The sequence below is a fragment of the Peromyscus eremicus genome, chromosome 12, assembly GCF_949786415.1.
Source record: "Peromyscus eremicus chromosome 12, PerEre_H2_v1, whole genome shotgun sequence".
Classification (NCBI taxonomy): domain Eukaryota; kingdom Metazoa; phylum Chordata; class Mammalia; order Rodentia; family Cricetidae; genus Peromyscus; species Peromyscus eremicus.
The window spans coordinates 68,743,533-68,769,512 of record NC_081428.1 but is presented as its reverse complement, the minus strand read 5'-3'; the positions used below and the strand labels follow the sequence as shown (position 1 = coordinate 68,769,512).

Sequence of the window (25,980 nt, the reverse complement as noted above, 5' to 3'; positions counted from 1 at the left end):
CCTTGAGAGAACTAGACTCTTTACAGTGCTGAACTTGATTCTATGTTTGTGTCTTCTGGGAGGGAACTTTTGAGGCAGATATGGAAAGATGAAGACAGGCATAAGGGAACACAGAGGAATTCTTGTTTGAGTCCTATCAGAGACATTTTCCACCAAACATAACCAGCTCTTCTAGAGCAGTGCTCAGAGTTGGCCCGCTGACATCTGCTTACACATACCATATTATCTGCTATCCTTGGCACACCTCCTCATACCTCCCACCTCTGTCTGGAATGTCCTCAGCCCGTCCTCTAATGGGTGGTTAGTTCTGAGGCACCTTTCTCCACATCTCTCACTCTCTCCACCCATCACTGATACTCTCTTCTTCCCTTCCCACCATGTTTCATACATGCCACCATGGCTCAGTCATCAAAGGCTTTTATTGTCTGCTGATGCTCTTGCACCTCCTCTAGTCAGTGATCCCCTGTAGATGGGAGCCTGTGGCATGAGACTGTGTAGGAGAGCTTCCTGTGCATGCCTTCCTACTGCTTAGTCCACAGATAGTCACTGAGCACACATTATGTTCTGTATAGCACATACAATGCACAGAAACAAGCAGGCTACTCATCCACCAGCAAAGCTGTCTCCTACCCATACCAATTATTGGATGAGTGCAGCACATGCCTTGCTCTGGAGGTGCTCATGGCTCACAACTGAAGACAAGAAAGAGAACAATGGCCGTAGAACATTTTGATCAATACCAAAGTGCTGTCATAACCCAGATTAAAAAAGAGATGGAAATGCTCTCGAAGACGTGTAGGAAAAGGAATCTCTAAGATCAATATTCTCAGCTCTACAAAAATCTCTGTCACATAGTTTTGAGAAAACCCCCAAGCATTAATGTCTTATGAGATCCTCAACAGACCTCTCAATTCTTTGCTACTTTGGATGCAGGAATAGATATGGAGGAGCTACTCCAACACTGTGGCATGATGAGATGACCTGCTCTCCACTGTTGGCGTCTCTAGCAGCTTTGGTCCATGTGGGTTTCCACCTATGCAGAGGGAACAGAGGACAGTGTCCCAGGATCTCCATGGTGAACATCCAAATTGATGACCGTCACCATAGTCTTCTCCCTGCCTCTGACCTCATAGCATTTACATGTCAGGAGAATCTCCTGGATATCTCTGTGGGCTTATAACTATGCAATTCAGGACGATCTTGTAAAGTCATTGAGCTGGAAGGAAATTTAAATATTATTGAGTGCCTTTGTTTACGCACTTGAAAGGGTGAGGTGGAAGTTCTACAAAAGATACATGGATCCACATTCAGTAAAATGGTTTTGGAGACTGGATGCCCCTTTCCCTCACCTTGCAGACATCTTCAGTAGTTTCCAGAAGCACAGTTCACATACACTGGGTCTGGCCCCTCTTTTTGTCCAGACAGCAGAAGTGAGGAAGTGACATACTTGGTCATGGTCACTGAATGCAGCCCACGTTCCTCAGTGGCTCTGTATTTCTCTCCCTTGACAGCTGTTCTGAAATGGAAAGACAGGTGTAGAGCCTCAGTCTGACTCAGGAAGGACTGGGAGAGATGAGACCCTCCTTCAACGCATCCTGCCCCAGGACACGGCATCCTTGCTGGCGTGCTATCACTAATTCACAAAATGTGAAATTGTGAAGAATCCATTGCCAATATTCTTATCTCCACTGGCACAGAAACGAGCTTGCTGGAGAGCTGCGAGGTGTTGGAGTGTTATTGTTTATCCAGCAGACATCCCTAGGCTGCTTGCACAAGGACTCAGAAAGGCTGCACACATAAATTCACATAAATTACCTTTACAAAATGTCAAAATTAAAAGTGGATTTTTATTTTGGGGATGTGCCTGGAGAATGTTAACCCCTTCATGTAGATAGCTGTGCCGTCACTGGGGAGTACAGTCAACACCTTTGAGTGTAGCACACAGCCCAGGAGCAAGCACTCATGTTCTCTCCCCTACCATACACACACCAACCTGAGGAAAAGGAATAGTTCTAGCAAACAAGCTGAAGACTTCTCTGAGGTCTAAGTCTACCCGTGAGTGTTCTTTGGGTTGTGCTATTGTTGTCCTATGATGCCTGTAATTTGAATTTTATTGTCTGTACTTAACGTTTTAAAATGGAATCAGTTGCAAGTTCTCAAGAGACACATAATCCCCTTGGGCCTCGTTTTTCTCATTTTCAAAAATGCGGACATTTGTTCACTCTCCAGAATTCATGCTCAGTGTTAATCCCATCCATGGGTGCCAGTTTTAAGAAGTGGCATCTTTGTCCCTTGCAGATGGTTAAAAAGGGGCTGGGGCTAACTAGCCAGGCCCTTTCCCCCTTTCTGGCCCTGGTGCCATGGTAAGGCACTGCTTGGCCCCTTCTCAGAATGTAATACCCAGTTTCTTCATCTTGGACTTCCCCTCTGGAACTATGACAATACTTTTCTGTTGTTCTTAAGTTACACAGCCTCGGGGACTTTGTTATAGCAGACTGAATAGACTGATACAGTGGTAGGTGAATAGATGAGTGCTGTTCATGAGGAAGTGCCTCTATGTTTCAAAATAAATTCAAACTTAGATGATAAAGATGCCCACGTCAGGGCTTTTTAAAAACCTTACGTGACTTTATAAGGTATCAGTAAAGGAGAAACACAGTGAATGAGAGCACATGTGACTGTGCAGACTCACCAGGCAGGCAATCCCGAAAGCTACGGAAGAACACTGAAGACAGAATCATGCTGACTTTGAGAAGGGGCTCGTAAGGGAACAGCTCTGAGTTACACCAGGGTCTCAGGTTAATGTCAGTCTTGTGTGCTTCATCTGAATTATGATACATGTTTCTTATATCCAAAGTGTTTTGTTCATTCCTTCATTTCATTGAACTCTTGTGAGAGGAAAAGTTCCCAAGCCCCCTTGATACGATCTTGCCTCAAGTCCTAGCCAACCAAATGTGACTGGTTACTCCTTTCCAGCTAATCCATTTTCAGAATAGTTACTCATCCATTTCCCCGAGAAACAAATGTGTTCTGGGATCAACAACACACTGCCTCTGCCTTTGACGTAAAAAGAGACAGCAAGGATTGTGTCAGATCATGTAGCTTCTGTACAGGAGAGAACTTCCGGGATGTAGAACAGCCTATGGGGTAAAACAAGAGGAAATCCCTGCTGGGAGGGTGTTTTTCTCTCTGATGGTCAAGAGTGGAGAACCTGAGTGGAACATCCAATAGAAATGTGAACAGTTGGCTGTAGATGTGAGCCAGGGAAGCATATAATCTCAGTGGGCCCAAGAGCCTGGTGCTTTGGAGGGTCTCGCCATTGTAATACTATTGCTATGACTTGAGGCTGAAGAGATGGCTCAGTGGTTAAGACCACTTGATCAAACCAGAGGACCCTGGTTTGATTCCCAGCTGCCATAACCATCTGTAATTCCAGTTCCCAGAGATCTGAAGCCCTTGTTTGGCCTTAGTGGGATCCTGCACGCAGGTGGTTCGTATGAACTCATACAAGCATACACACATGCACATAAAAATTAAAAAAAAATAAATTAGTTAAACTTAAAAAAATTATAAGTCTATGTCTTGAAATGTTTCCTCTCTGGTCCCCGATTTTGAGGTACTAGAAAAGCTTCAGGACTGTCTATGAGTTGCTGTGGAGAAACTGCAGATGGATCCTGCTTTGTGGACCCATGTCTCCAATCCCATGACTGCCAGAGGGCCTCCAAAGCTTCTTTTAGAGACTCCTCCTCTGTCTCCTCCCTCTTTTTCTTTGTGAATGGAGCCCAGGTCCTGCACACAACAGGCAAGTTTTCAACTTCAGCTAAATTTCATTGCTTAAAGAATAGGGATGAACTGGAGTCCTGAAGATGATGAGGGCCAAGGAAGATGAAGACCAAGGAAGATGAGGACCAAGGAAGATGAGGGCCATGGAAGGTGAGGGCCAGGGTAAATGAAGACCAAGGAAGATGAGGACCAAGGAAGATGAGGACCATGGAAGATGAGGGCCAGGGTAGATGAAGACCATGGAAGGTGAGGGCCATGGAAGGTGAGGGCTATGGAAGGTGAGGACCAAGGAAGATGAGGACCATGGAAGGTGAGGGCCATGGAAGATGAGGACCATGGAAGATGAGGACCATGGAAGGTGAGGGCCATGGAAGGTGAGGGCCATGGAAGATGAGGGCCTTGACTTTCTGTTCTAATTCTAGAAGCTGCATGACCTTGAGCAGGTCCTTTATCTCAACAGTTCTCTGCCAATGTTTACAAAATGAAAGAGTTGAATCAGATGATAATCCTTTAGTCATAATTTATGCTCTACATGATCCTGCAATACTAGATAAAGCTTTAGAGAGATAATTGAAGTCTTATATAGATATAGTTATACTTAGATGAAGATTTGGAAGTAACTTATCTACATATTATATATATCTATACATACATGCACACACATATATATGTGAAATTAGCTTCGATTTTTCTAACAACTGAGAGATTCAGACTTTTATTATCCAACCAAAAGAAAGGAGCATTTCTTTGGAAAGTGCTTAGCATTTATTTCTATATGTATTTATTTAGTTACAGAAGCAGCAGTAAGGTTACTTAACTTAATCTCTAGAAAAGCAAAAATTCTCTCCTAATCCCCATACTTCAATGAATCTGAACCATCTTTATTCAAATGCCAATTGCTGCTTTACATTTTTTTGGTTTTATTTTTATTTTTGCTGTTGTTGAGGTTTTTTTGTTTTGTTTTGTTTTGTTTTACTCAAGAGCTGATGTTCTCTAGTCTCATGTTACTGCTCTAGCTTTTTGGATATTTTTAATGTCTGTCCATTATCAGTTGGGGATCCATAGGTGTCTTTGACTATTAGATGTTTAGGTAGTTCCATCCAGAACAAGCAAGTGATATTGTAAACCTTTCTTAGGTGATTTTCATTATACAAATTCCCTAGAATGATAAGATTTGGCCAACAATGGCCACATCACATTTTTGCTAAGCCCTAAGTGTTTAGCTCCCTACAGTATTGTGCTGCTTCTACTCAGGCACTAAAGGCTGAGATAAATTTATTAGGGCATCTCAGGGAACAATGGATCCTTTCCAGTTCTGAGAGGCTCTCAACAGGTCTATCGCCGGGCAATATTTGCACCTCAGAAGCAATGGGTCATTTGTCTCAGGCTGGATTTGTTACTGGTATTGATGTAGGTCCTTTTAGTATTTCAGGGTATGCAGTGTTTCTAAGCAGAGACGAGAGGGCACTTTCTATTGACTTGGCAGTTCTCAGGACTAAGGACTCAGGGACCACATGGGATGCTTCCGTAGGTACCTGCCCTCCTCTACCTAGGGTGGAGAGGTTGCAAAAGAATTTTATTCCCTGTCCTTGGAGATGTCTTCAGGGTGGTTGCTGAGCATTCCAATTCCAATCAGGAAGCCTAGCTCAACGTTCCAAGGTTTATGGCTTTAAGAATGCAAATGGAGCTGAGAGTTTCCTCAGTTCCTGGATCTCAGACAGTTCCATCTCCGAAGTGCTGCCTTCCCCAAGTGTTTCCAGAGAAGACAGCCTGAGGGAGAGGAAGTGGTGCTAATTAAATCCTCCCTCTGTTTTCCAGGCACAGGAGCTTCTAGCAGATGTCTGTTGTTAGGCGTGTGTTCACAGAGCGCACAAATACAGAAGCAGGGTTCCCTTCCCAGTGACACAAACCTTCCTTCAGGGGAACTTTGGAAATGCGTTTCCTTCCAACACCCACTGTAAAGGAGGTGGCCAACCTGCATAAATAGAGTACAGAACTGCTAACAAGGCCAAAGTGCCTCTCTCTGTCGTCTCTCTGTCTCTCTGCTCCCTGCCTCTCTCCTGCTTCTCCATACCTTTTGTTCTCACACTAAGGGCCAATTTCAGCCTTTGGGAACCTGCTTTTCAAACCTTTCAAGGAAGGCCTTCCTGTGAGCAGGAACCTTGGCATTATGGTGGGCAAGCTGGACTCAAAAGCATGTCAGCAGAAGAACTGCCAAGTACGCCTTAGGTGGTGCCTCCCTACTCTGCATCCTTAGGAGGATGTGTGTGGAGGAATCAAGACTGCCCGGGTTGTGAGGGTCAGCTAAGATAAACTGGAACGTGAGCTGCCGATGGCAATCCATGAGTTTCACCAACTGTATTTTCTACTGACTTCAACCCCCTCAGAGTGACATCCACAGTCGCCAGAGACGGTTCTGTTTACTCCTACCATCCTGACATAATTGCTAATGGCATCATCTCACTCCAAAGTACTTAAAGAGTTAGGCAATGCACTCGGGTTACTTTAAGTGGAGAGATGTGAACAAAGTCTATTTACCTCCAACAGGGCTCCAACAGCTGACCAGGGAACTGATGCCATCCGAGTCTACCTTGGTGGAGTTTATTGGATGGAGTGACTTAGGGTAGCACAGGCGAGGTTTCACTTCCGAGGAGTGTGGTTGGCCCCAAGTCAGTGGCATCAGAAAAGCCCAGCCTAGCATGAAAGCTACGTCTCTGGAGCTCACTGCACAACTCGCTGGTTGCTTGGCTGGCTGGAAAGTCCCCTCCCCCAGCTGTTGTTACTGCTTATAAAACCTTGGCTAGGAGCCTTGTGACTTTATAACTTTCTGAGCTTCCCTAGCCTTGGAAGCTGGATGAGCTTCTCTCTTCCCTCCCACAGACAATGTTTCAATTAGGAGGCAAGGGCTCTACAACGCTGTGTGATCGTGCTATTTTTACCTCTCTTGAATGTTCTAGTTTGTCTCAATTTTCAGGGTGAAAATATGCTGGCAAACGAGCCCCCCCCCCCCATACTTTCTGGCATTTCACAAGAACTGAGGAAATGGAATTAGAGCCACCTTTTATTTGATTAAGAACATAGAGGCAGCTCTGAGAATAAGACGTCGTTCCCAATGGTGAACTAGACATGAAGCCTGCTTCCAGAACACATTAGTAGCTGGCCTCCTGTAAGGACGGTTGGACAGCTGGACAAAGTACCTAGGTGTAGGCAATGCCTTTATGTGGCTTTCTTGCACTCCTAGAATATGGAGCACTAGATCAGGCAGACTTTAAATTGGGCCTGCATGTTTCTTCTATTTTCTCCTAATTTTTAAAAAAGCTTTACAGATAGAAATCAATTTATCATTTTTATTTAAATGCTAAGTGATTATTTTGTTAGCACCCAGAGACACAGAGACTGAAAATGAGAGAGGTAGGGACGGCATCATCATGAAGAGAGAACTACCTTTAACATTTTATTGTTTTTTTTTTCAGTTTCAAATATTGGACATCCATATACACATTTGCAAATACATGTGTAATAGTTTCTTCCTTTCTCTCTGATCGATTTTAAGACAATTGAACATTATGATTCATGTACGATAACTTCCTTTTTCCATAAAATATATTTTGGATATCCTTCTGTGATAAAGTGTATTTCGTATTTTAACGGCTGCATTGTGTTTGACTCTAAGACCTGTTCTCTACTAGTAAATACTTAGTTTCATTTTAATTATTTGGTATTAAATCCAAGGTTGTGTGAATGCTTGATGTTACTCTATGTCAGGGAGGCTGTGGGTGACTACTGAGATTCAGGGTGTAGGCCCACCAGGAGGCAACCCCCCTGGTGGATAATTCTCTGGTAGACAAGGCACCTGAGACCACAGACCCTGGAACATCTTTTTCTTCTGCTGCACCTTTGCATGCTTGCTGCTGCTGTCTCTGACATCTGGAATGGCTGAATTGGGTGTGGGGAAATTCCCCACTGCCTGTAAGGTAATGTGTTTATCTCCTGGAAATATCCTGTCTTACTGGGCGTTTTTACCTGTTAATTGTTATGGAGATGACTTCCTCCCTAAGATGTACTGTGTAATTCATAATGATGTTAGCTTATATAGAGCTCTGATGAATAAAAGTATATACAAGGCTATGTTTCACAGCTAAGCCCTATGAGTTCCACTTAAGGAGCTGCTTTAGGTCACAGCTCATTTTAATGATTAAGGAGAATAATTGAAATTTCTCAGGAGCCAAACTGGCTCTAATTCTCTTAATGCTGAACAGATGCAGTCACTAGTTTTCAGTGTGCATCATTTTGCTAAAACAAAGTCTTCTAATAACTTCAGGTTAGATCAGATGTTTTGATAATAACTTTAAGATGAAAAAAACCCCCACAGAGAACAACCTAATGGCTATACTCATAGCTGAGGTTAAGAAATACAAAGCAGCCCAACTGTTATGTTGATCAAAAGTGATGATTAACCCCTTGTACCCATCCTGCCCTCAGTCCCCTGATATAAGAAACTAGTGATAGATTGATATACACCCTAAAGAGTGGAAATACAGCTGACTAATTGTCATTTATGTGCGAAAGTTTAGATTTGTGATTCCTTTAGGATTCCTTGTAAGATTAACTTTCTAGACAGACAGTAGAACGTTTGATTCTTTCTTTGTAGCCACAGTACACAGCCTGCCAGCAAGGCAGTGGGCTGTGAAAAGCTGCTTTCTGTCTGCACATGTTCTGCTGATCTGCAATGTTACTTAGACGTAAATGAATATGGAATATTGGGATGATTTTGTTTTTAATCGTGTAAGTGAGATGCAAAGCATGCTTCCTGTACTCCGTAGGAATTTACTAAAATCACTGTATGGGATAGAGATTAGAATGAACAGATGATTTTTAGAAGTACCTTGACCTTAAAGAATCCTTGTAGAAAACAATGATTGTTTTGCTGAGGGGGCATTACAGCCATCTTATGGCCTTGGTCACATGATACCCTCAGGTACACCTGAGCCTCTTGTATTATTGTGTATTGTAAACCATGCTTAATGAAAGACTAGAGTCGTAGAGGCATGTAATACTTCCCTTCAGTAAGACATCTTAATTAAGGTTAGGAACCTTAGTATGAGGAAATACCATGTGTAGCAATTGATAAATACATTTTTGTACAGCTGTGAGGGACCCCAGCCCAATCTAGCCCAGTCAGTTCATCAGAAGAGGCTGACAAATAAAGAAGAAAATGATCAAGAGAATGTATGTGTGTCTTTTTCCTAACCCCCTCAGATAGAACAGTCTTAGCTTTGCCGGCACTGTGGATTCCCTTTGATCCCTGAGCTGCATAGAGGCTGGCCCGCTAGACAGCACTGAGTATTTCTCTACTAGCCATAATTGTACGTGTTACAGCTCTGAAAGGAAAGGTATCTTGGCAGCCAGGTGCCAAGGAATATCACAAAACCACACCGCCCAATAAACCTCACACAAGAGATTTATTGGGAAAGACGTAAGGGGGTGGCTGCCTCTGCTTGGGTGAAAAGCAGCAGGGAGCTGAGCAGGAGGCAGACTATTACATAGGGTTTCTTGGGGGCAAAGCTTTCCAGAGTGGAGATTTCCAGGGTGGGGATTGGTGAGATTTCAAGTTGTTAGCTTGAGGCAAACCTGGGGATTGGTGAGTTTTCAAATTGGAAACTGGGACCTTTCATTCTACAATAAATTGTGATGAGAGAACTTACGTACATGTAACACACAGTGTTGTGTGTGTGTGTGTGTGTGTGTGTGTGTGTGTGTGTGTGTGTATGTGTGTCTTTGGACACTTTTCTAAACTGTTTCCTTACAATAAAATTTTACAATTGGAACATTTGATTTGAAAATATGCCAGTTCTAGGTGTCCTGTCTTAGTCAGTGTTCTGCTGCTGTGAAGAGACATGATGACCACAGTAACTCTTATAAAAGGAATCGTTTAATTGGGGCTTGTTGACAGTTTCAGAAGCTTAGTTCATTCTCATGTTGGGCAACATGGGAGCCCAGAGGCAGACATGGTGCTGGAGAAGTAGCTGAGAGTTCTACATCTGGATCCACAGGCAACAGGAAGAGAGAGAGACACTGGGCCTGGCTTGGGCTTTTTGAAATCTCAAAACCCATCCCCAGTGACACACTTCCTCCAACGAGGCCACACCTCCTAATACTTTTCAGGTAGCACCACTTCCAGATGACTAAACATTCGAATATATGAGCCTACAGGTGACATTCTTATTCAAACCACCACATGTCCTCATACCAATCCCTGGAGCTGATTAGGAGCTACATTATCATTGCCTTTTACTCATAAATATAAACAAGGCCAGGTAGAGTTTTAGACAAAAATGTCAGAAAATCAAGAAGAGGAATTACCTGGCAATAATTTCATGCTATATTTCCCTTGTTCAGCTTATGATCTGGTATTAGAGTTGAGGGAATGGAGCGACTCACAGGCTCCTTTTCTCTGTCCTGAGAGTTCCCACTTCTCTCTTCTGGTGAAGGCCCTGCACACAGATGGCATCTAGATGTTTATGCTCCTGAGTGATCCACTGGTGCCTCTGTTTGATCAAAGTTTGGCTGTTTCCTTTTAGGGAAGATCTTTTGTCATAACTTCCTTTTCCATAGCCAGGATACAGTTGGCATATTTTATCCTCTAATGAAAAGATTTTGTTTGTTTGTTTTAGGCTAAAGACATGTCAACAATTGGGAGCTTTGAAGGATTCCAGCCAGTGTCTCTGAAGCAAGAGGGAGATGACCAATCCTCCGAGACTGACCACCTGTCCACGAATGGAGGGGACTCAGTCAAGGAACCAGGACCAAGGCGGATTTCAAGACAACCAAGCGTGACTAAATCCACCCTTTACCCCAATCCTTATCACCAGCCCTATGCTTCGCGAAAGTACTTTGCTACACGGGTAAAATCACAATTTTAAATACTGTTTACAATTTTCTTTTAAAATCTTACTATCTTTTCTATATTGAATTTGCCAAGTGTTACATATTTATGAACCTTCTGTAATAGTGGCTATGATGTCATGTAGTTGCCCTGAACCCCATTGTACTGATGAAGGGTGTAACTTCAGAGAAGGCAAGTCTCTGGTTTTATCTCTCAGGCAGGCTCAAGGAGAAACAGTTCCTGTAGCCTCTATACATTTATATGTATAGTCCTCCAATGATGCCAAATCTGGCCACAAAGAATTAATGTTTAATGGCTAGAGAATCTGTAACACAGTAGCTGGAATGTAAAGCTGTGAACTCATTGTTTGGTAAAAGACATAGACAGTGAAGTGGAAAGTGATGCTGAGTCTGAGCTGAATCTCAGGATGGATGCTAGGATGCTGGTGTTGCATCATGGGAACAAGAACTTGAAACTTTCAATTTGTAACTGCAGCAATGAACAAGACAAATAAATGGATGAGGACAAGACTTATGTACAGGGTATATAAAGTCTGCTGCATTAAGTTTCTAGCATTTTGATAAGTAGGAAGTATTTCCTGGATTTCTTATCTCTTTGTTGATTTGATTTTTTGTGCTTCCTGATCTTTTGTAGTCCTCCAAAGTTCTTATGCATACAGTAGCCATAATCTATTGAGTGGGGGGGATAGGGGAATGTGAACTATAACAACAAAGACAGTTCTCATGAATACATGGGACATCTTTTGTTGAAAAATAACCTCTCTTTCTCTCTTTCTTCCTCCTCTTTCTTTCTTTCTTTCTTTCTTTCTTTCTTTCTTTCTTTCTTCTCCTCCTCCTCCTCCTCCTTCTTCTTCTTCCTCTCTCTCTCTCTCTCTCTCTCTCTCTCTCTCTCTCTCTCTCTATCTCTATCTCTATCTCTATCTCTATCTCTCTCTCTTTCTCCCTCTTGGGAGTGTTGGATACCAGGGCAGAGGACAACTTGTGGAAGTAGATTCTGGCCTTCCACTTTGAGACAGGATCTTTTTGTGGGGTGCCTCTGCTCTAGTGCACACCCCAGGCTGGCTAGCTTGAAGGTTTCTGGCTAGTTCTCTTGTCTCCTCCTCCTTCCTCGCAGTGGAAGTGCTAGAGTTATATATGTGTCCCCCAGTACTGAGGTTTTTGTGTGGTTTCTGGAGATCACACTCAGGTTCACTGATTTGTGTAGCCGGTGCTTTTATCTGATTAGCCCTCTCTCTGGCCCTTCAAAACATATTTTTCAACTCAATATCATAAGTAACTGGAGGTCAAGAATTTGAGACTATTTACAAAGCTTAATGAATCCAGATTTGGTGGCTTTAAAGATATATACCTTTGTTTAAGATAAAAGTTCTAACTAAAGCAACTGAATGTGTGAGTGTGTATGCATATGTGTGTATTTAAACATTATGTAGACTCTTATGTGCAAGGCACTTTGGTAGGTGCTATAGTATCTGTGTTTATGTGAGTGTTTTTGCATATGTCAAGCATATGGTCTGTTTTCCAAACTATGTGAACTTTATTGAATATGCAAAGTTAAGTTGAGATGGAACTGCAAAGGAAATGTAAGCATCCTTTGGAGTTTGGGGAGCTTGATATGGATGATGACAGGGTTTAATGAGAAAATACAGAGTCGTGGTGCAGAATAGGGGCCCAGTGATGGGAGCTGGTGCAGCTATGGAAGTGGGCTGAAAAGCCTACACCAAGCTCTTTTCTTTGCTTGTGATGGTAGTCCTGAAGTTGGCATGGGTAGAGCAGTTGGCTCTCTCGAGTAGGAACAGGCAATATCTTCATGGCAAAACTGAAATTCCTCTTGGCAAAGTTGAGCTCATGAGGAAAAACTTACCTCTCCCACCAACTCAAATCTTAGTGGCAAATCCCATTTAGAAGTTGTGCCTTTGCCAATGCGTTGGGGATAGGAGAATCTGAGGGAGGAAGTCAGCTGGCCTGGAGGGAAATGTAGCTATTCATGCTGCCTCAGGCCAGCAAAGGAGTCAGTCATTTCCTTGACCACACTGTAGTGCAGAGTGACCTGAATTGATCTTCAGCAAATAAAACAACTGGTTTCATGTCTGCCTTTGGAAATGAATATGAATGTCTCTGTGGCCAACTCCCATTTGGAAACAAACTGGGAAAGCAGAGCTAAACCATGGAGTTCCTGTTTAGATGGGTTGACATGGTCCCGAAGCTACTACATGTGTCATTAGATATTCACAGCTTCTTTTAAAAATTGTGGCTTTTACACAACCCTGAGAGGCAGGCAGGAGAAAACAGACTATCTTTATCTTCAGAATAAACATATAGGAGGCTGGAGAGACGACTTGGTGGCTAAAATTACTTATTGCTCTTGCAGAAGATCAAGTTGGGTTCCCAGCACCCACATGGTGGCTCCCAACCATCTGTAACCCCAGTTCCAGGGAGAGCTGATGCCCTCTTCTGGCAAAGTACTCATATGTGTAAGATTAAAAAAAAACAAGTAATCTTTTTTTAAAAGAGTGAACAAGTTTCAGGTGAATGGAATCAGCTAAGTTCAAGAGCTTCAATAAGGTGCTGTGAGTCCACTGCTCTTCCTAGAGGAAAGTTACAGTTTATACAAATCTTTACATGATGGTACCCTCTTCATCAGACCTGTAGAAGGCAGACCCAAGTCCTCAAGAGCTTCTGAGGACACCTGTCTTATATAGCAGTAAATCCAATGTGAGCCTGAGGATGCTTTGTGGGCTGTGAGGGTGAGATTTCAGGGATGCCCTGCTCCCCTTCAGACCAGCAGGCATAGTACGGAAGATTGTGTAAATGTAACAAATGTGCACTAGCAAGTGGGAAAGCAGTGAAAACACAGTTGTGATGAAAAACCCATGGACATTTAATGCTGACCAGCTTTGAAGTTTCTTAATTTATCCTTCTGTAATCTCATAGATGCTTACAACTAATTTAGATTATATCAACCCTCTGATTTTCCCTCAAAATCCTCCAAGACTCCTATGCATTGCCCACATAGTTTCATGTTCTCTTCCTCTTCTCCTCCTTCTCCATTTTCTTCTAATTTTATAGCCCGCCAAGTCCAGTTAATGCTGCCTGTATTCATTCAGTGTAGAATATCATTCAATGGAGCATGGGTAACCTACCATGGACCACACTTCTGAAGAAACTGACTCTTCCTCTTCCAGCAGCCCTCAACTGACTACTAATAGCTCCTCAGCTAGGGATGGGGCTTTGAGAACCCCTCCACTTTCCTTGCTGGAATGTTGATTGACTTGAACCTGTGCAGGTCTTGTTCAGGCAACCACAATTGCTGTGATTCATGAGTACAATGGCCCTGACGTGTGCTTAAGACATTATATTGAAACACTCATCCTGATTTTCTGATTCTTTATCTTGACACACCCCCTTCTGCAATGTTTATTGAACCTTGTATGTAAGGAGGGTATGATATATGTGTCCCATTTATGATTTTCTGTTTTAACTGCCATCTACTGCATTGAAACATCTGCCTGATGAGGGGTAGGAGTTGTACTACTTTATTAGTACAAAGATTAATACTTAGAAGATAGTTTGGTACTATGTCCCTTTCACAAAGTAAGGTTTGTAGGGCCTTTAGCCTCTCCACCCATGAGTTCTTCACCATGTTTACAGGCATGAGTTTCCTCCTGTTGAGCAGGTCTTAAATTCAACTAAGAAGCTGTTGGCTCTCCCCGTAACCTTTATGCCACAGCTGTCTCCACTGCATCTTCTAGTCATCATAGCTCACAGGGTTCACAGCTGCATAAGACTATTGATGGATTGGCTCCCCTGTCAATCTACAAAGCACTTTCTAGTTCTTTCAAAGCTACCCAACAAGGAAGAAGTTTCAAGGTCAGTATCAGCTTGGTTTCTCCAGGTCATAGGACCAAAGTGATGCTTTTAGCACACTAAACTGGGTCTTACCATTAAGTTCTTGTGGGTGACCAAGAGTTATTTTGTGGGTCTCTGGGAAACCCCTAACCAACATTTCAGTAGAAAGTATTCCACACTTAGCACAGGGATTTTTGTCTGATCACCTTTATATTCTCGGATGAACATTATCCCAATAAACATTTTTTAAAATAAATGAGAGAATGATCTAGTTTTACTAGCTTGCAAATCAAATCCAAGATGTTTTGCTTATTAAGAAGATGGAAGTGTGTGTGTGTGTGTGTGTGTGTGTGTGTGTGTGTGTCTGTGCATGCATACATATGTTCGTGAGTCTCAATTTCTTCACCTGAAAAGTATAAATAAAGTGCAAGTTTGTAAAGAGCCCCAAATGAACTAACTTTGTCAATATTCATAGAGTATATGACACATCTGTAAACATTTCAAACATTGTTACTTTTGGTACCTCCTCTCTTATTTTTGTGTGCAGCCACAATTCAAAAAATGGTTATAAAAATGGCAACAAGGTGCCTATGACCTCACCACAATCTCTAGGGTGAGATATAAATGTTGACACAAGGGTCTGTAGCAGGAAAGAGGAGGCTGGTTGACTTTCTCAAGGAATAATTAAGTAAGACCACAATACTTGAAGTTTCAGATGTGTGAGAGTTATCGTGAAGTGATGACTTCTTAGATCTGAAGTGAGATCTCAGATGTCATGGTCCAGCTGGTGAACAAATTCGAGTCTGTATTTCTACAGACTTTCTGCCAATGCTGGTGTGCTCTTGCTTTTCAAGTTACTCATTTTCAGTAACACAATAGTGAGTGAGATTTGACTTTCCCAAGAGTCTACTAAACAGCAAATGGAGGGCTGGAACCACTTTCCTGGCTACCTATTTGTAGTACCATGGTTCCCTGCCACAATCACAGACAAATCAACTCATGCTAGGCTAGGAATTTAAAGTATATGCATTACAAATTGGAAAGAACACTGAGTGAGTAAGTTGAAGAATTTGTTGCTGAAGTATTTTATTAAAAGACTTTAGGATCATCATCCAAGAAAAAAGTTGTTGATAAAAAATTAGAAAATATAGATATGAAAATAAAAGTCACTGTAATCTCACTGTTCAATAGTAAATAAAATGTATTACATGTGCTCTTATACATTTGTGGGTGGATCTTTGTTTTTCATATATAATTTCTGTATGCAGTTAGAATTATATGGTAAATATTTCATATGGCCACAATAGTTTTGTGACATCATTTTTTAATTACTTCCATAGCATCCCACATTGGGGATATATACTACATATATATAATGTGTTTCACTTTAGGTGAATATTTATTTATTTATTTATTTATTTATTTATTTATTTATTTATTTATTTATGTTATAAAAGAAAACATTTAATTGGGACTAGCTTACAGTTCAGTGGTTTAGTCCCTTATTGTCATGACAGAAAGCTTGGCGGCGTGCAGGCAGACACAGTGCTAGAGGGGGAGCTGAGCATTCCACATCTGGATCAGCAGGCAGCAGGGAGAGAGGAACATTGGGCCTGGCTTGAGCACTTGAAACCTCAAAGCCCACTAGGTGGATATTTAGACTGTTTTCTGTTCACATCATTGATCTGGGAAGGAAAGGTATTCATTGGCTTTCTGTAATAGCATGGCATTCAGTTTTTCGGATGCCAGGAATTGATATCCAAAGGTATAAGGAGTAGAATGATCGATTCTATGAGTTTCAAGAGGGATTTGCAAAGAAGTGACTGGCATAGAAATAGGAATTCTTGACACATAAGTGGTAATTTTAGCATCATAGTATCAGACAGTATATCACACATCTAAGTACCAGATCATAAAAATAAATTATTCGCCTCCTCTTAAACTCCTGCTGTGGTTTGCTGGTCATTATTATTATATGTGAAAATTAGGTCTCTCTGACTTAATTTAACAGACCTCTTCTCAGAGACAGTGGGTCTGAGGGAATATCCAGTGAACATCCTAAAGTACCTGAAGGAATTATTTCTTGTCCAAGGTCACCAGCATCCCTAGGCTCATGCCGGATCTGGGAAGCATACCTGCAATGCACAACTCCTGACACCGTCCCTGTACTACCTGTGACCTTGGGGCATGAATACAAGATCGCAGAAGTGAAAGTCTAAAGCCCTTGCTCTCAGTCCATTTGCCACCCTTTTCTCTGGTTGTGGTGTGTCTGCTATTATTGCTTGGATATATCTAAAAAAGGCCCCATGCCTTCTCCAAACAAAAGTATCCCTCAAGGCTAATAACTTGAGGTATATTATGATAATCATCTTGGTTGTGGAGACTGATGTTCAAAAGCAACTTTTTATGAAAAGAACAATGCTTAGCCCACATGGAGAAGGATATTTTTAAACTCCCTGTAGGGCTCTGTATTTGCAGATACCTTATCAGAAAGTTGAAAGCGATTTGAGATGGAGAATTATCTCTAAATTTATACTAGAGAATGTAAATTACATACAAACTAATGGGACTAAAACTATTTGATCTTTTAATATTTAATTAATGGTTCCCCATGGCCTTTTTATAGCCTGTGTTCTATTGTGAGCAGCGAGACTTTAATAAGCAGGTTCAGGACTCCCCTTTGTGTGGTGAGATGTCATTGCTTCCATGACACTAATTTGGCTCCCATAGTCTCTCTCTTTTCCTCTTCTCTTGCTCGAGGGTTCCCGGTGACTTGCCCTCACATCGGGAACAAATACATTTATTAGTTTTATTGTTATTGCCTGTGTGAGCTTCCATTTAGTTTAGAAAATAAACATCTCCCTGGGCAAGAGGTTGTTCCGCTTCCATTGTGTGAAACTTCTTGAGGGATGCCATAAAGATGATTTGTTCTTTTGTGAGAGCAGAACCACAGTAAGGATGTGATAAGGTGAATTTTATAACTTTTTTTTAAAAGGAAATACAAATTTTCTTTTCCTTTACAGATCATGGCCAATGGAGCTAATTTTCTTACTTACGTGTTCATTGCAAAATGGCCTCTGCTAGCCATCATAGTAGCCACAAAGGAAATGTGGGAGCCAGAGTCTCTGGGATAAGTCTTTTCTGAACCGCTGGTTCTTTCTGCACACAAGGAGCTTATTACATGGAAAACAGTGACTAAGTCAAGGGTATTGTTTGGGTCAGCACTGGCCCTGGGCTAGTCTAGATCACGGAAATGCAACGGAACAGAGATGCAAGTCTTTGGAATTCCCCAAGAAGGTTTGCTTTGCCTGGAACTACTCAGGGCTAGAATGTAAGAGAGTAGAGTCACTATGTTGTGTAGGATGATGTATTTGATCACAGTTTCCTGTTTCTCTTAGACTGCAGTCTCAGAGCTAAGTGCTTAATTGCACCGAGCCTTTGATCCTTGAATTCTAGAATGGCTATTTCCCTTTTATTTAACATAAGCAATAATGAGGATGATGGTAAAGCCTCTCATTATTCAGTGTTTGTTACTGTTTAATGTATAGGGTCTCATGGTATCTCCCAGTAGTTCATTTACAGTAATAATTATCACAACAATCTAACAAATTAACAGACTAATGAAGAACACCACGATGACTTACCATGGATTCCAGAGAGCCATAAGCATGACTGAGATTAAACCTTAATACCTAAGACACGAGCCTATGTACTTTAAAATTTTTATTCTAAATTATTAGATTGAATTTATGAAGTACAAAAGGTTAGTTACAATAATACAAGTGAAGGAAACACATTTCTCTGTTGGGCAACATTTTGTTCTATATTCTAGAAAGGGCATGAGCAATGTTCATTCTGAAAAGAAAAGAATGGTACAGACAATGCCAACATTGACAGAGCTGTAGAGAGCATCAAAGCATTCCCTAAATAACACACTTACTTGCAGTGTTTAGCTTTTGAAAAGGTATACAGGAAAGCATCACTTTCATGGTCTATTTCCATCTCATGTTTTCCCACTGTAAGGAAACCAACATTAATATATTTCATAGACCTTTTTATGCTTACTTTAGCTGTGTGTCAGCAAACAGGAATATACTTACTCCACATAATTCTGCGTAAGCAGGGTGGCCTACCTTACCCTCTCCTGTTTTATTTTTTCTTTTCATTTCTCAATATATGTTATTACTCCTATACCGTCATTGTATTTATTATATTATCTGAACACATTTTATAATGCAGCACCCTCTTGATCAGCATTTGTATAGTGCTCCTCATTTATTGCTGCCTACATACAAGGCTGCAAAGAGTTCTTCAGCTGCGCCATTTTGAATGTGTGCAAGAATTTCTGAAGTATAACTTCACAGAGATATATCTGGATCAAATATAGATCATTCTTCATTTTGATAGATTTGGCAATTGCTTTGGGTATGGAAGATAGTAAGGTTCTAAAATTTTATACAGTATTATATTCATCTCACATATTTTTGGTGAACTGCGTGGCATGAAAACATTCAGCAAAATGCTTATTTTAGGGTTATTTAATTACTCTCCAAGTCTACTTACATTTTTTTTCTGAAAAGTATTAGTTTCACTACTGAGTTATATTTGTGAGGCTAAAATTATGTAAAGAAATTATGAGAAAAATACCAATGTTGAGTCACGAAAGGGAGCATTATATTTTAGAAGACTTTGAAAGTGGGTCCTGGAAGAATCAGAATGCTTCAGGGGGATATAAGGTTGAGCAAAGGGAGAATTACCAGGAGGTTCAGGGTATGTCTCTCCCAGGGTAGTTCGATGCCTGCAGTGTCCCTGGAAGTGAATGACATCAGCATAAACTTTTGTGGCAGCAGTGCTAATCATATTTGAAGGAAACCCCAGAAGTTGCTGGTTTTATGCCACACAGCCTTCGGCAAGCGTGGGGTGCCAATATTAGCTTTCTGACCAGCCTGAAGCCAGCTGCAGACAATGACGCAGAGGGAAAAATCGTCCAGTCCAGTAGCTGACCGTCAAGCTCAAGAAGAAACTCACTAAAATGATGGAATCCGAATCTTTGGCTCTAAAAGCTATGACCACATTTTCTTGAAGACGTATAGAGCCTATGGTCACAGCCTTCTGTGTGGCTCAGAAGGTTTGGTTTAGTTCAGTCTATTAGCCAGAGAGCCAAGTAGTGAGCATACACTGCAGAACTAATTATTGACAAATCTTGTCATTCACTTCCCTTTAGGTATTGTATCCTTTTTTTGTGGGTGGATTGGGCTGTACAGAAGGAACCAAGGAGCTGGTGTGCAGATAAAGTACTTAGCTAGTTCATCTGAAGCATTGTTACTCTTTCCTTGTCTCTATTCCCCTATATGATAGTATGCATTCTTAAAAATCCCTGATGTACTTATGTACCTATCCACAGAGCTGCTGGAATAATTGGCTTAGTATGTATCCTGGTTTAGGATTTTTTGTCTCCCCGATGATTCTGGTGTACAGTCAAGCATTGAGAATAACTGTGTATAGAGCACTGGTTGTTACAAGTACAGTCTTCCTACTAACAATGTCACCTAGACACGTGTTAGAAATGCTCACTGAATATGAACTGGGAAGGGTCCTAGAAATGTTTCAACATGGCTCTGATGTACACCAAAGTTTAAGAATAAGTGGACTAGGGAGGGTATGAATTTACTAGAACAGGTGCCAATCTGTTAACCACATAGAACTAGGCCCAGACATGGAACACTTGTTTTGTGAAAGTTAGGAGGAGACAGAGTTGAGCTACACTGATGATCAGAGCATTGGAAGGAAGCTACATTTTGTGTTTTATCAAAATGTGCTCTTGGAATCTGGGAAGGTTTTAAAAAAAATTATATATATGCTATATATAGTTAATTAGTTAGTTAGTTAGCTGCTTTGAACTTTCTGAAAATGGCTATTTTCATTCCAGTGATAAAACATAGGATTTGAGAAGATAAGACCTGGAATACTTTTGGCCTACACAATAGAGCTAGCATTAAAACACAGAGTTCAAGACCAAGTTCTCTGCCTTGCAGTGAAACAGAATATGCAATCGCAAAAACAGGCTTAGTCTTCTGGAGGAGGAGGAAGAGGAAGAGGAAGAAGAGGAAGAGGAGAAGGAGGAGGAGGGAGGAGGAGGAGGAGGAGGAGGAGGAGGAGGAGCAGGAGGAGATTCTGGCCATTCTAACTAATCAGAAGTACAGTGTGTTCAATTTTCCCTATGTGAAATGATTTCTTCTCCCACTCAGCCAGGGGCCATTGAGACTGCTATGGAAGACTTGAGAGGCCACATAAAACAGACTTCTGGAGAGACTGTTCAAGGCTTCTGGCTCCTGACAGAGTGAGTATATATGGCTGTGTGAAAGGTAGTGGAAACATGTTGCTTGATTATCACTGGAACAGAAAAGGAGATGCGTATGTTACAGGAACTCTTCTGGGCTTTGTTATGGTGCTGTATTGATTTTTCCTTCTAGAGAGGGTCCCCTTAGTTGGTTGAATGGACACATTTGACTCCAATTGTGATCTTTCTGGGTGGGCACCACTGCAGTCATGGGCTCAGGTCCGTATCACTGCTTTCAAGAATTATTTGAATAGCTTTCTAGGTGCCCAGCTCTGACCCCTCTCCATTAAAGGGTGCTTTCTGTAACTACACGGGGCCGCTGATCATTTCACTCTAGGTGTCATGGAAAGAAAATAAGAAAAGGGACAGAAGAGGTCTCATATATAGTCTGAGTTCTATGTGGGTATGGACAGCGATGCTAGGGAAAGCATGCAGTATAGGAAAGGCAGGCCACGGGGAAAGGTAGGACAAGAACCAAGTGAACACACAAGTCTTTATTGCTCACATAATGCCATCCTTTCCCTTTAAGAACTCCCTTAAAAGGAGAGCTTCCTCTGGGAATGCTACATGGAGATAATTACCTTTCTGTCCCTCCTAGAAATTGCACTGCCTGTGATCTTTCACATACTCAGTGATACATTTCGGGGGTGTCTGTCTACTATCGAACCCATAATATTATGTGGAAATGTTTAAAACACCCACTTCAACTTTTGATGGGTTCAGTAAATATTGTTATTGGGGATTCAGAGCTCCAGTAACCCAATAGTCCTTAGGGCTGAAGGAAGAAGTGTGTAGTCTTTGCCTCTTGAGCAGGGAAGCTTCTCTGGCTGAAAGTTTAACCATCCAGGCTGGAAAAATGGGATCCTAACAAGCAGGAAGTCGAGCGGAGTGGTTACATTTTACACTACTCTTTCAAACACCTTCCCAGAACCAAATCAAAACTAACTTTCTTGTCTTTTTTTCTTTTTACTCTTTGTGTCTTTATTTATGAGACTAAATTCATATCTGATGTGGTTTTGAGAGGACAAAATGAGAAGCTACTGTAAAATGCTTCACTAGTGCCCTCTCCCAGTCACAAGCACTAATAATTGGTGAAAAGTTTTCTCCTCCCCCTTGCCTCCCCCTCTTCCTCCTCCTGCTCCTCCTGCTATTACTTATTCCTCCTCCTCTTCCTCCTCCTGTTTTTACATCTTCCTTTCCCTTTCTCCTTCATTCATGTATATCTTACCCGTTACTATAATCCCTGAGTTAACACTAGTGAAAAAGGAAGCCTATAATGTAAGCTTTTCACTAATTCATTTGGACAAATCTACGATCCGTTCCCTTCCCCATTCTTCATTCAAACGGAGAGCCATGTTGGACCCATGAAATGAAAAGTCTGCTCTGGTTAGGAAACATAAGCACCCAGATTCCAGAGAGCTTGAATTCAGCATCACAACAGTTATCTACACTGATACTGACAAAACTGGCAAACACCGCAGACCATAACTTAATTTCCTCGTTAGTCGCTTGGTAGACTGTCCAAGCTTAAGGCAATGATGGAAAAGACGTCAACAGTGCAGACAAAGCCCAGGTGGGCCGTGCCTGTAGCTTTTACACCGTGAGAAGCTAATGTAGTATTAGTCGGCTATTAAGCTCACCGAGAGCACCTTTTCCAGCGGTGAATGGAAAAGCTTGCTATAAAATTTTAGAAAGGTTTCGACGGTGGAAGCTGTGCATTTGCGGGGCCTGTTCCGGGCTTGTGGCTGACAGAGTCCTCCCTGGTTCTCCCCTGTTTTGCCTGTGCTGGAAGGTAAGAAACCTTCCTCCTCTCCCCTGTAATAGCCCTGCTGTGTTCTCCGTCACAGAAGATTAACATGTTACCACTGTGGAGGAGAAATGCTAAGCACCGCACCATTTATCACAGGGCTGTTATTGAAGGATGCTTTGGGAGCTGAGAGGAAAAACTGGCAGTCGGCACAGCTGGCCTTTGAGGATCTTTGCACTTCATTGCCTGTAGGAGAAGTCATCAGTTAGCTTTTGGTTTGGGCCTGGAAGACTGAGAGTTGACTGGGTCACTGTGTGTTTAGAAGGTGACAGAGTCCTACTTTATTGAAGAAACATTCTGTAAGAAACACTGTAGGAAACATGCTTACAACCCCGTTAGATCCTTCCCTAAATATTGCCATTCATCACATATAGAACTAAAGACATTTTTGAGGGAAAATTATGTCTGGGTGTCCATACAGGAAGAGTGTGTATATCATTCTACATATGAGCCCGGACACTCTCATCAGAATGGAGAGTAAGCCCAGCATGACTGTTTCTTGGAGAAGGGCCTCTATATAAAGCAAAGGGGATAAAAACGTGTTAGTAAAGCTGTTGTCCATTTTAATCCAGGTGAGTCCCTTATGATAATCTAAACTGATATGTATATAGTATTTAGCAATAGAAGAAAAATGAATTTGAAGGCATGTGGGGAGGGGATGTAGACAGTGGCCAGAGAAGCTGGGAGGTGGAGTCGGACAGGGAGCCATAACTCCATTTAGATCCCAGTCTTGCTAAAATATCACAAGTACTTGAGAGGGAGAGTCCAGGCTTTCAGGCATCCTTTTAAGGGGAATTTTATGCCTACACAGTTATAAAGACAAAGTGATCCTCATTTCAACCTCTCTTTCTCTTCTCCTTCTTGGCCCTTCTAAAAAAAGACATTTAAAAAAAATTGTACACATACTTTTAGAAGAGATCCATTAAGCCAGCCCCAAGAACATCTTGACACACTGCCGTGTCCCAGACAGTGTGGCAGGATGGCCACAGAGTCTCCTCAGTATAGAGCACTCCAGGTGCCCATGTCTATAGTGCGGTGAGAGGTGGAGGAGATGGGCTCTTCCCTCCACACACAAGGGTGAGCGGCGGAAGAGACTCTTCTCACGCCTCCACGAGGAGACCCACTCATAGTGACAAGGCCAAGCAATTCTTGTTCTCTTGACATCTGTGAAAGACATGGAGAATATGTTTCATTACCTGCTTTCCCCCAACCAACCCAGTTTCTGTCTCAGGACTTGGGCATGGCAAATACATGAAATCTAATGAACTTCCAGTGTTAGGCACACGGAGAATAGAACACGCGTGGAGTTAAACCACACCTCCGTTCTCAGAAATGAATGAGTGACTGCAGAAGACGTGAGTGTGGATCCTGCTTGCTAGTTCCTGTCGCAACAGCTGCACAAACAGAAGCAGAGTTTACTTTTTACATTTTTTTTTTGGAGATAGGGTCTTATATGTAGCCGAGGATGAACTTGAAACAATAAAGTACTATCATTATTGTACCAAAATAAAGATAGAGAAACAGTTTATTTTAATCCTCTTGACAGGTCTGCACTATCACACCTGGCTTAATCTTTATTCTGGGCTAATGGATTTGGTTCAGTGTGTTGTTTAGCCTGTTAGAAATTTAATCTCATGAAAGAAACACACCCACTGCTAATTTTTGGAATATGTAAGTCTAGCTGGCCTCTATGTATTTCGCTAAAGACGATTATGTTTTAATAATTACATTTAATTGAACATTCAAAATGTAGCACACCTTGTGGTAAGTGCTGTCCTTGCATTTGCCACTGAAAGAATGTCATCCGTCTAATTTTGATGACCTCTAAATACTGCTTCCAGGACTTTCCTTGTATTGTTCCTAGATGTCACATACTTTTTGAAAGTCACTAGGTGGCTTAGCTTTTATTTAACCACTTCTTTTCAAACTACCAGCCAGTGCAACACAGAATTAAGTGCTTATTATTATTCTTTAAAATCAAAGCACCGAGCCAAGGATGCTGGTGGAGAAAGACTTTGACTGGAAAGACATTGAAGCATCCATCATACTATTTGATTGAAAAAACAAACAAACAAACAAAACAACACCCACGAACATTTCTGTCGCATTTTAAAGTGTTCTTCCTCATGGAGTCTCCACAGTAACTGTCCAAAAAAGGAAGCGTCATCTGGGTAAGATGAGGAGTCCGGACTCAGAAGGGGACCCTAGAGTCACAGCAGCAAAGATAAAGGTTCTGACATGCCATGGCTGAAACACTCTCCATGTGTACCTTTGTGCTGTTCTGAAGCCTGCTGATGGGCATGGACCACTTCTTTCATATGTGGCATCCCTTCGAGAGCCCATTGTGGCTTCTCCAGCACAAATACGGTCAAAAAACTGAGAATTCTGTTTCTTGGCTTTGGCAGGGTAAGTGGAAGTGTGCAGGTCACCCCTGCTGGCTTAGAGAGTTTTCTCAGGCTGGGTCCCCCAGATCTTTAAGTAAAACAAAGCCAGGGCCACTGAGAAGGCTCAGTACAGGTTAAAGCCTAGCAACATGAGTTCAATCCAAGAACCCACATGGTGAGTAGAAAACCAGCTCCTTCAAATTGACCTTTGACCTCCAAATACAGGCCACACACACACACATACACACACACACACACACACACACACACACACACACACACACGCACAGACGTACATATACACATACAGCAAAATAATAAAAACAAAGAATTTTAAATAAAAATAAACAATACAAAGGCATTCAGGGAGACAAGGTGTACTGACTGGCTGGTTTTGTGTCTACTTGACACAATCTGGAGTCATCAGAGAGAAAGGAGCCTCAGTTGAGGAAATGCCTCCATGAAATCCAGCTGTAAGGCACTTTCTCAATTAGTGATCAATACGGGAGGGTCTAGCCCATTGTGGATGGTGTAATCCCGGCTAGTGGTCCTGGGCTCTATAAGAAAGCAGACTGAGCAAGCCATGGGAAACAAGCCAGTAAAGCAGTACCCCTCCATGGCCTCTGCATCAGCTCCTGCCTTCAGGGTCCTGCCTTGTTTAAGTTCCTGTCCTGACTTCCTCCAATGATGAACTATGATCTGGAAGTGTAAGCTGAATAAGCCCTTTCCTTCCCAACTTGCTTATTGGTTACGGTGTTTCAGGGCAGCAGTAGAAACCCTAACTAAAACACAAGGGTACTCTTAGAACTCCTGAGCAGGTGTCCCATTTTCCCAACAACTGACTCTGGGCCACGTTCTTGCATGGAGATTCAGTGCATGTGGCCCCTTTCATACCTGCTTTCCTCAAGCAGCCT

At 41.9% G+C, this 25,980-nt stretch overlaps 1 protein-coding gene across 1 annotated transcript in view; it reads left to right on the top strand.

The window, feature by feature from the left end:
- The first annotated feature begins 10,466 nt into the window (after nt 1-10,466).
- Tprg1 (tumor protein p63 regulated 1) overlaps nt 10,467-25,980 on the top strand; it is a 107,958-nt gene continuing 92,444 nt past the window's right edge. The window contains exons 1-2 of the mRNA XM_059277385.1: nt 10,467-10,688; nt 20,784-20,875. Coding sequence (XP_059133368.1) covers nt 10,467-10,688; nt 20,784-20,875 — 314 coding nt within the window. The remainder of the gene's footprint in view (nt 10,689-20,783; nt 20,876-25,980) is intronic.